This window comes from Magnolia sinica, chromosome 12 (genome assembly GCF_029962835.1).
Source record: "Magnolia sinica isolate HGM2019 chromosome 12, MsV1, whole genome shotgun sequence".
Classification (NCBI taxonomy): domain Eukaryota; kingdom Viridiplantae; phylum Streptophyta; class Magnoliopsida; order Magnoliales; family Magnoliaceae; genus Magnolia; species Magnolia sinica.
In genome coordinates, this window is record NC_080584.1 from 72,026,385 (window position 1) to 72,038,141 (window position 11,757).

At 39.5% G+C, this 11,757-nt stretch overlaps 1 protein-coding gene across 1 annotated transcript; it reads left to right on the plus strand.

The window, feature by feature from the left end:
* The first annotated feature begins 714 nt into the window (after positions 1 to 714).
* Positions 715 to 7,215, plus strand: LOC131220239 (alpha-terpineol synthase, chloroplastic-like). Its single transcript, XM_058215197.1, has 4 exons — positions 715 to 923; positions 1,923 to 2,184; positions 6,055 to 6,307; positions 7,212 to 7,215. Exons 1-4 carry the CDS (start codon positions 717 to 719, stop codon positions 7,213 to 7,215), a joined length of 726 nt encoding a protein of 241 aa, XP_058071180.1. The 5' UTR covers positions 715 to 716.
* The last annotated feature ends 4,542 nt before the right edge of the window (positions 7,216 to 11,757 follow it).

Here is an 11,757-nt window from a genome sequence, read left to right on the forward strand (position 1 = left end):
CCACCCCCTATAGGGAATCAATACCAAGAAATTTTACCTTAACACGTATAGTCAGGCGGCTGTTGGATATAAAAAAGAAAATTTACCTTAACACGTATGGTCAGGCGGCTGTTGGATATAAAAAAGAAAATTTACCTTAACACGTATGGTCAGGCGGCTGCTGGATATAAAAAAACAAAAAATGAAATTTTACCATAGTCAGGCGGCTGTTGGATATAAAGGAAAGCAATATGGAGAGAGACTTCCACTCTTGATTTTGATGAGGACTACCATGATGAGTATATGCAATCCACTCCAACCATTAGATGCAAAATTAAAAATTAAACCTATTCCTAAAAATAAGGCTCAACAGTCATTAAGGGGGGCCACACCAAGGGAAACAATTTGGGAGGGTGAGTGCTCCCTGGTATACTGTTTCTAATCATGTGATTAACCTGAATCATGAATAAGGCTAATTTTTCTACCCCAGACCTAACATGGGGTGAAAAACATAATACTGGAGGTGGATTTCACATGAGCACTAATGTGGGGTCTACCTGAGCTGGTGACCCCTTTTTCTTATATCCATCTCATTTATTAAGATTAATTAAACATTAATTATTAGCCACTTGCAATTATATTAGTTCATTGCTTCTCATGAGAATATCAGGCAATTCCTCTTAGGTATAAATAGGCTACAAGATACGGCTAAGCCCAACCATCATAGCAAAGTTCAAATGGCTCTAAGTATCCTTTTCCCATTTCCCACTTCTTCCCTTGTACGGTTGCCATTGAAAGATTTGAGCCATGGGAACGTGGCCAGGCAGTCAAGATGTCTTGCAGCCATTCAAACTTTGGAGTGGCCCACTCAGAGGCGATCCGCCAATTACCAACCAACCATCTGGAGTAACGAATTCGTTCAATCATTAAGGAGTGATTACATGGTAAGTGTTCTGCTAATGATACTTGAAAGATTGAAGTTTGAACCACCCATCAGGTGGGATCAACTGAAATCTGGCCCTTGCCCAAAAATCATGCAAGTTAAAATTTTAAGTGCGCCACATGTGCATCACATTTTTTTTTTTAAAGAGAAATTTTATGGAATGGCTGATGGAACTTACAGTCAGGTGTGGATCACATGTTTATGACGATAATTGATGGTTAAAAAGGGATTAATAACATTCCATATCCAATCTAAGGGTGTGGATTATTCAATATTTTGGTTTCTTTGAGTTACTCTTGAAATATCTACCTTCTATCCTATCTTTTGTTTAAAAGATGGACCCATAATTTAGAATAGCTGTCATGGTGGGACCCATGAGTGAAGTGATAAATGAATGAGTTTGCCTGATAAATGAATGAGTTTGCCTCCGTTCAATGAAGAGTTCATGAACAAAGACCCCGATGACGTGTGGGATTATTTTGATATGCTTACTGATCTAAGCCCACTAAGCATAGACCAACTCAGTCTATTCTTCTCTATTTCTTGTTGAGCATCATATGATATGATGCTGTAGTTTTGTAAGATTATTTTGATATGCTTGGTGAAAACGCACAATCATGAGATACTTCATCTAAGCCCACTAATCCCAGACCAACTCAGTGTATTCCTCCTTATTTATTGCTGAGCATCATATGTTATAATTCAGTAGCCTTGCTGTCAGTTTTTTGAAGTTGTATCTGATTATTTGGTAGGCTACAGCATCTCCGGCATTTTGTAGCAGCAGGGGCTAGGAATTTTCCAGGGCTGGCCTGCAGTTGGTTAGGACTGTTGGGCCACAAGGAGCCTGGTATTGTTTGTTTGTTCAACTGCTGCTTGTTTCTCTCATATAGGTTCTACATTGTTAATTATGCGATATTCAAGGTCCTGATCTTTTGTTGGTTCCTGTCCGAATGGTTGTTCAGTCCTTTTCTTTCAGCTCAATAACATTTGGGTTATGCAGGGTGACATATACACTACACGAATCAAGAAATTACATGATGCTGCCAGGCATTTGATTCTAGAAGCATCTGGGCCCTTGGATCAACTCAACCTGATCGACAACATCCAACGTCTGGGGTTGGGGCATCTCTTTAACATGGAGATCGAAGAAGTACTGAGCACCATATCCACTGATAACAATGACATGGGTATGGCAGACGATGTTCATGGCACAGCTCTTCGATTTAGGCTTCTCAGACAACATGGTTATGAGGTCTCACAATGTACTCATGCAGTCGTGATGGATTTTCTATTGTCAGGCTGCTTTCCATATAATGAGCTATTAAATCAAGGGGGCCACCCTTTGAATTAGTTAGATCTAGCATCCTGGAGTTTTGTTCCACTGATAAGGTGGGCCTGATGTTGTCGAGAAAATTTGAACCGTTCCCACTTGGAATGGGTACCTTTGTCAATTAAAAGATAAAGAAAAACAGAAGGTAATGGCCGTGAGCTGAATCTCATGGAAGGTGGTAAGATCAACAGGCTTGCAAAACACACACACACACACACACACACACACACACACACACATATATATATATATATATATATATATATATATATATATATATATATATATATATATATATATCCAAATGCTCAGCTGCACACCAGTTCGTACCGAATTCATGTGAACTTTTTTGAGAACTCATCATATGTGATGTGACTTCAAAAACTGAATGGTTCAGTGAAGCAACACCTCATGAAACCCCCAAGCTCAATTTTTACTTTGATCCAAAACTTTGGTGAGGCATGAAAAATGAAAACAGTTCCTCCCTTGATTTCCATTTCTCTTTGCTATGGCCCACTAGAATTTTAGATCAGGGTGAAAATTTGCCACCCGAGGTTTCATGGGATTCCACATCACATGGCCCGTTTGGATTAGACACCCATGACATGTGTGCAAAGGTGCATAGCTAAGCTTTTCGATATATATATATAAGCTCAACTGCACACAAGTTCGCACGGAACTCATTCCAACCTTTAGGGAACTCATCACACGTGGTATGTTTCCAACATCTAAATAGTTCACGTGATGCAACACCCTATGAAACCCCTAGAGCCCAACTTTTACTTTAATCCAAACTATGGTGGGCCATGAAAAAAGAAGATAGTTTCCACCCTTGATTACATCTCTCTTTGCTATGGCCCACCAGAGTTTTAGATCAGGGCTAAAATTGTCTCCTGAGGTTTCATGGGATGCAACATCAAATGAATCGTTCAGATTAGATGCCTATGACATGTGTGCAAAGGAGAGCAAATGCACAATTGAGCTTTATATATATATATATATATATATGGAAATGCTCACCTGCGCACCAGTTCGTACGGAACTGGTGCGAACTTTTTTGAGAACCCATCATACTTGATGTGGATCCAAAATCTGAACCGTTCATGTGAAGCAGCACCTCGTGAAACCCCCTGAGCCCAAGTTTTACTTTGATTTAAAACTTTGATGGGCCATGAAAAAATGAAAGCCGTTTTCTCCATTGATTTGCATTTCTCTTTGCTATGGCCCACCAGACTTTTAGATCAGGGTGAAAATTTGTCACATCGGGTTTCATGGGATTCCGCATCACATGGACCGTTCAGATTAGACACCCCTGACACGTGTGCAAAGGTGCGCACGTGCGTAGTGCGCAGGTGAGCATGACACACACACACACACACACACACACTCTCTCTCTCTCTCTCTCTCTCTCTCTCTCTCTCTCTCTCTCTCTCTCTCTCTCTATATATATATATATATATATATATATATATATATATATCCGAATGTTCAGCTACGCACTAGTTCACACGGAACTCATGCAAACTTGGTTGATGAGTTTGTTGAGAACTCATCATCCGTTATGCAAGTGTAAAATTTGAACGGAGCCAACGTGAAGCAGCACCTCATGAAATCCCCTTCGCCCAATTTTTACTTTGATCCAAAACTTTAGTGCCATGAAAGATCATAACAGTTTCCTCCCTTGATTTGCATTTCTCTTTGCTATGGCCCACCAAAATTTTAGATCAATGTGAAAAATTGTCCATTGGGGTTTCATGGGATTTCGCATCACATGGACTGTTCGAATAAGATGCGTCTAATCCGATATATATATATATATATATATATGGTGATGCTGTTCCGATGCCTATACATGATCAAGACTGTTGATATGAGGTGACCTTTTGCCATGTACAGAGGCTCTGACTAACACCATTGATTTCAAAATTTACCTTTCAATCCAAGATTGACTGAAATCTGTGAGCCCTACTATGATATATGTGTTATATCAACACCGTCCATCCACTTTGAAAGAGAATTTTAGAGCTTGGCCCCAAAAAGAGGCAGAGCCAAAGACCAGGTGGACCACAACACAGGAGGCAGTGGAGATTGAATGCATACCATTGAAAACTTCTTGGGGGCCAAATTGTTTTGGATCCACCTGATATTTGCATTTTCCAGGTCTATGTGACCTTATGTACAGGTTGGATGGCAAACAAAAATCATGGTGGGCCCTAGGAAGGTTTTAACACCATTCCCACTTCTTTCTTTAGTGTGGTCCACTTATGTTTTGTATCTGCCTTATTTTTGTACCCATGCCCTAAAATAATCTCAAAACACGAATGACTGGTGTGAATATAACACATACATCATACCTCATGGTGGGGCTCACGAAACCTAGTGACATGAGTGAGGTCACTGGTGTGCACACAAGCTGAATTTAGGCATATATGAAGAGGAACAACTGAAATCCATACATTTTTCAAATAATAAAATTTAAAGCAAGTGATGAAGAAAGCAAACAGAAACCTGATTTTAAAATATGGGATTTGAAATGCAATGCAACTTAATACCATCTAATCCCGTGTGCCAAACAGGCCCCAAAACATCTCCCTATACATCTAGCTCTCATGTACAGTGATCAGGATTGTGAATTTGAAGGTTGCCACATTGATGGGTCACACCTTAATATCTAATGAATTAACGGGATTTGGCTGCCCTGCTCATCTGATGAGTGGCCACAGATAGGGATATTTTGCTCAGAGCAGTAATCTCTCAATGAGTCCAGGGTAACGTCTGAGTGGTGAGTCCCTGACTGTGGGGTTCACCTTGATATATTTGTTGTACATCCATTCCATTCATCAGTTTTTCCAGCTCATTTTAAGGCATGGTCTGAAAAATGAAGCAAATCAAAATCTCAAGGGGACCACACCACGGAAAACAGTGGTCATTGAACGTCCACCATTAAAAATTCTTAGGGCCCAACATAATGTTTCTTTGCCATCCAACCTATTTATTAGGTCACACAGACCAATGAAGGAAAAATACAAGTATCACCTTGATCCATTATGTTTATTTGCCGTCCACTCAAGGTTTGGATCTGCTTCATTTTTGGGTTTAGGGCGTAAAATGAGCTGGACAAATCGAGGGATGGAGTGGATATATAGACATAAAGGTAGGCCCCACGGTCAGTACCTAACCCATTAAGCAGTTACCCTAGACACCCCACACCTAATCCGCCCCATAAGTACACTGTACATATCTGCCACCCCTAGGGTGAGAAAGGACTGATGCTTATTTTCTGTCCGTAGACCTATATAAGTTGGGCTTAGTGTTTAGTGATCCAAACAATTGTTGATATTAAGTATTTTATGAAAAAAAAAATCCTCAAAAACCCTGAATATATAAAAAAGGCCTTGAATATTTTGAATTTTCAAAAGTATCTTCTTATCATATAGGCTTGATGGCAGACCCATCTTGATTTGTCATCAGACTATCTAAAAGGTGCACTCAACCATGATAATCAAATACCTAAAAATTGGGCTAATCCAATTATCAGGTGGCCACATGTGGAATTGGAGATTCTTGAGGGAGATATGTTATTTACTATGATGTGGGCTACCTAATAATAGGCTCAGGCTAATTTTTTGGTCCTATGATGATCATGGTTGGTTCCACTTGTTTGACAGGTCAGATGTCATGAGGCAATAGATAAAAAATCATAAGCCATCTAATGAGGAGCAACAAAGAAACAATGGAGGAAAAAATAAAAAATAACAACTGGTCGTATTTTCTAACTTTAGGTTGCATTCTTGATGGGCAGATGTGTTCAGTAGGTTCATGGATGAGATGGGCCATTTCAAGGAGGGCCTTCGCATGGATACAAAGGGAACGTTGAGCTTGTATGAAGCTTCACATCTAGCTTTAAAAGGAGAAGCTACCTTGGATGAGGTTAAAGCTTCCACAAGTAGATATCTCAAGGGTCTCACGCAGGCCATAAACCCAAACCTTGGAAGGCTAGTACAGCATGCATTGGAGCTTCCTTTGCACCGGAGGATGCCAAGGTTAGAGGCTAGGTGTGATGTAGAGCGGGTCGCGGACAGTTTCATGGCCAAGATGGATCAGAAAAGGCCCGGTCGACGACAGAAGTGATCCGGACCATCGGACCTTAGATCGGGCGTATCTCGCAATCCGGAATGAGTTAGCTGACGTAAAATATATGATTTTGGGGTAGAACGAGCTACTTTAGCCAACCAACCCCGCTATGCCGGGTTGCGCCGCCCGGAATTGCGAAAAACCCCTTGATTGACGGTCGTTTCCCTGTTTTAATTTCGTTTTTACTATAAATAGTAAGTTTTAGTTTGATTATAACTCTTCATCCGTTGGGCTTTAGGAGTTGCGCCCAACGTGAAAAGAGCCAACGTGAAAAGAGCTTAGAATAATTAGGGGAACGGTTTGGTGAAGCCAAATAGGACACTTACTATTTTTGGCCGAAAACCTTGCGCACTAGTAGACATTACGACCGTCTATAAATAGTAAGTTTACTATTTATAGTAAGTCGCGGATTCTAGGAGTTTGAGTTGTAGTTTGATTATGATTTCTTTCCCATTGCTTGATACCCTTATTTAAAGGGTTGTGAACTCGATTTTAATCATTCATCAATCAATTTCGAATTTATTAGAATTTATTTCTATTTTCTGCTTTCTTTCCTCGTGGATTCGAGAAGTCTCTGTGAGGAGTCCAGAGAAGTTCCGTGGATTTGGAATAGTTATCCTCTTGAGAAAGACGGTGCTCGACCTCACGTCCTCCCCTGCGTCAAGGTGGTACATAAACGAATATGAGAAAATGGAGGACATGAACCCAATTTTGCTTGAACTAGCTAAGCTGGATTTTAACATGGTGCAAGCTATCCATCAAACAGATCTTAGGAAAACATTTCGATAATGATCCTATCCGTTATTCTTGGTCCCTTCTTTTCAGTTAAACATGGGTGGTTGCTGCATCCTTCATCTTGGCCGTTTACAAGCCGACCACCAATTGAAATGTTGGATCTGTCCAATCAGCCATGTTTTGGGGCAGGATACATCACTACAACAAAAAGGGGATTAATCGGCACTTAGGGAGTCGTATTGTACCGGCGCGGAGCAAAACAGGGCGCTACTAAATGAAGTCTATAAATACAAAAAAAAAAAAAAAAAAAAAAAAAAACCCTATTCATTCCATGCCCCCGACTCTCTTACTCTCTCTCTCTCTGCAGCTCCACGACGCCTCTCTCTGCAACTCCACGACGCCGAACGGACTCTCTGCTGCAACTCCAGCAGCTACCCACCACGGCTCTCTCTCTCTCTCTCTCTCTCTCTCTCTCTCTCTCTCTCTCTCTCTCTCTCTCTCCTTGTGCCAAGCAAGAGCTCTCTCTCAATCGGGCGGCGAAGAAACCTCCATACGTGGCACAATCACTCTCGATTTCCCTCTCTTAGGTCTCTCTCTATCTCTCTCTGTGTGTCAATGTCGCCCTCAATCTCTCTCTTGAGATCGAGTATCTTCAATGTTGAAACCCTAATTAGGATTTTACAATGGTGAATTCCTAATTAGGGATTTACAATGTTGAAACCCTAATTAGGGATTTACTATGTTGAAACCAAACATTTGAATCTTCATGCTATCATCCTGCGGGTACGAAACATTTGAATCTCCATGTTTGTTTTCATCTCTTTTTCCCGTTTCTTTCTTTTTCTTTCTTGTCCCGCTTTTGCATTTCCACTCACATCTGTCTGTTGCTACAGAAATCTCAATCCGATTCCACATTGCAAGTGGTTAAAGAGCTCAGAGAATGCCTGCCAGTCAGTGATGTAAGTTTCATCGATCCTCTTCCTTTATGCTTTTATAGGCCAAGAATGCTGGAATTGCGCTTGGAACAGTTCGATTTTGGTCTAGAATGTTGTGTGTGTGGGGGCTACTTACTCCTTTATATTTGTTCATACCCAACTAATCCTCATGGTAATTAAAAAATTCTATATTAAAAAAAAAAATCTGCTTGCCGTTGTTGGTGTTTAGAAGCTACTGATTGAAGGAGCTAAATATAGGCTTGCTTCTCTTTCTCCATGACACAGTTTGTGTTTAGATCTGGAGCAAATGGGCCGTTTGGGTTTGCAACCGATGGTTCAATCGAAAGGATGGATTATTGGAGCATTCATGTACAAGCTCCACATGGTGAACTTGGTCATGTGCTTGTGTCACACGTGTGTGGCTGATCAGAATCATTATATGGCCCCACTGTGTACAAGCTCTGCCGAAAAACTGGGCCTGTCCTGCTCTCTGATGGTCGCAGAAACAAACGGATCACTAAATGGATTTCCCTTTTAGCCATCCTTTGGTTCGTGCAATGCGACCCACAAAAAGGGTTGGACCAGCCTGATTTTTGGGACATTGTCATCAACAAGATGGGGACAACCTGCTGGATGGATCATACATATCCCACATGGTTAAACTATTTTCCATTGATTCATTTTTCTTTTAGTGACAAGAAAACAGATATTGCAGTGTAAGCAGGGGGAGTGTGAGTAGAAATGGTTTTTTAAACTATGGGGCGTCCAAGCTCACTCGATGAATGGTCCAGCCACCTTACGGTCTGGTCCATGTAGGCAGTTCCCATATGGTGGATGTGATGTATGAGTTGGTTCCACCTCATTCAACTGTAACATCATCTCAGCCTTATCCCAGTTTATTGGGTCGGCCATGCTCTACCACAATACTTTGGTATAATGCTTCCTGGCAATGTATGGAGCATGGTTGCAGAAAGCCTTTGGGGCTGAGCAATTGTTTGCCGAAAGTAATTTCAAAAGGTGGGTTCTATGGTGAAGGTTGTGGCTGATGAAGAGGTGAAGCTGGGCTCTTTGATTGCAAAAGCCATTGATTGCAGTCTGAGGTCCGTTTTACTTGAGAATGGCTGGAGATGTGTTGGCAATGGCTGCATTGTGAATTCAAGCTTTGCTGGCAGCGAAGAGAAGAAAGATCTATACGCCTTTCACGTGGTAACTTCCGCTCAGTATTGAAGATGAATAATTCATGCATTGAACTCTTTTCAGTATGATGAAGTGCTATTGGTGTTTTATTTGCTATAATCAATGAGGATTAGATGATCCTTGACTGCAGGATTTGCAGTTTTGCACTAGATACTATTTTTACTCATTTTTTTTATTTTTATTTTTCCTTTTAATCAATGGGGTCTACCATTGATTGTTATCATGTTGTATTGTTTCATAAAATTATTCTTTCCAAACAATAACATGGAAACACAACATTTTAAGAAAAATAGATAAAATAGGTAGTGTCATCCAAACAACATTTGTAGATAGAATTAAATTTCTAGGACCATGTTTTCGAATTTTGATTTCAATAGAATTCTGCTCAGATTTTTCTTTCTTTTCAAGAGTGGCTACCAAACAGCGCCTTAGCTTTTTTTGGTACCTATGTTATTTCTCAAGGATATTGATTATTTATCCAGATATTAATTTATGTAAATCAAACTTCCAAATGTGCATTGGATTTCTCTGAACAAAAATCCTGTCAGCCATCATATACAAAGAACACGAGTGCCCTAACACGAAACTTGAACTGCGTGAGACTACCCATTCTTCCCATTTAGCTTATAATTGTAGCCACCTAACTTCCATGTAAAATTTGTTAATGAGTTAGTCAACCATATTTTGCTTGTTCTATAAAACTGTTATGGTTAGCTAGATGTTTTTAACATGCAACAACAAAAGATATAAGGATCTTCCCCATTATCTTTGAAAAAAAAAAGATATAAGGATCCTATCCTAATATGATGACATTAAAAGAATAAACTCAAATATTAAAGATATGGAAGAGAAGTTCATAACACTTACTCTATTGCATTGAAATTCAGTGCATTGTTCTATACGATCAAATTCATGAGGATACCTGGATTGAGTATCCATGTGCCCCTTGGCATTTGGGCTTCAAACTTTGGTCCATTTCTCTGTAAATCCTTGTTGTGCTATAGTATTTTATGGGAAAGATGTGCCCCAAATGAAATTGCTTATTCTCTTGGAGAAACCACATGGTTCCTTGGTACGCCCTTGCTCTTTTCTCACTATTCTTGTATCATGGCATTTAGCCAAATCTAAGCTAACTTCACTGCTGTTGCATTCTGAATCTGAAAAGGTAAAATATGATGGCTAATAGTCATCTTGTGTCCGTACTATTTAAGTCAACAAAACAATTGAGGCAAGAACTTATAATGCATTTTGCATATTTACAAACAAGTTCATCCGCAAACATCGGCTTACTGTATAGTGTTGAGTAACATTTCTTTGAATATTATTCCTTGCTTGCCAGGCTACAAGCAAGAAATCGTGAAAGCCGATGTTTATGTTGCAGGTATGTTGGAGTTTCTTCTTTTATTTTTATTCCATTTTGTCTCAAGAGTGTAGATATTTGGCACTGAATGCTCCATTGCATTATTGCGGCAGCATGTGATGTCCCTGGAATTAAAAGATATCTTTGTTATCTCAGGAATTTCTTCAAGTGAATACTCTATTGAATCTGTTTGATACTGCTGAAGAATGATGCATGTGAGAGGGATCTAGGGATGATTTAGAAAATCATCTGATACAACTCGTTATCTTCTTGAGTCCTTTGGTTTTGGTTCAAAATGAAATGGGCCACCATGCCAAAACAGGATCAAAACCAACTGATACAGGGTGAGTTGTATGGTTCCAGTCACCTGGCAAGAAAGAAATGCCTCCCCTTTAACATTAAACATATGGAGAAACATTGTAAGATTGAAAGAAAATATTTTGCAATCATGGTTTTGAATTGGAAGTCAGTATGGCTAATGAGAGTGCTGACTGTCTGGCGAAGTCAGTAAGTCTGTATTATGAAGAATGGCTGGACAGTTTCCAAACATTATTTTGGGTTCTGTAAAAGTCTCCTGCTTGTACTTTTGCTACTAATTTTTTTTTTTAAAAAATAAAAATAAAAAAAACTTTTGCAATTTGATTCGGTTGTGCATCCAAACAAAGCTTAAATAGATATAAAATATTGATTTTATTGAGCATAAGTAAGGTCTAAGTCTTTGTGATATCAAAATAGAACTCTTTTGGTTTGGGTCTTGGTTATGTGAGAAAAGGGTTTTTCATTTTCACCTTTATTGTATGGGTATGCTATGGTAGGATTTAACCTAGCTTGTTGGTTAAAATGGTATTTGTTTTTAGTATGTAGACCATTTGCAAGTGAGGATTCTATTTCAGGAGGATTGACTATATTTATTTTTGTAGTATGACTATATATGCTGCATTTTGATGTTTCTAAGTAGCATGTGTGCTTCTACTGATTGGTCATGCTGATTATGGTTCAGCTCTGGGAGAGTCTCCTAAGTTTGCATCTGATTATGGTCAGTGTTAAACTTTTAGCCATCTATCTAATTCTTTGTACAAATATTACCAGGCATCATTGTCTCGATAGCAGCAGATGTTGAAAGCTCAATCATTGCAAACTGGTT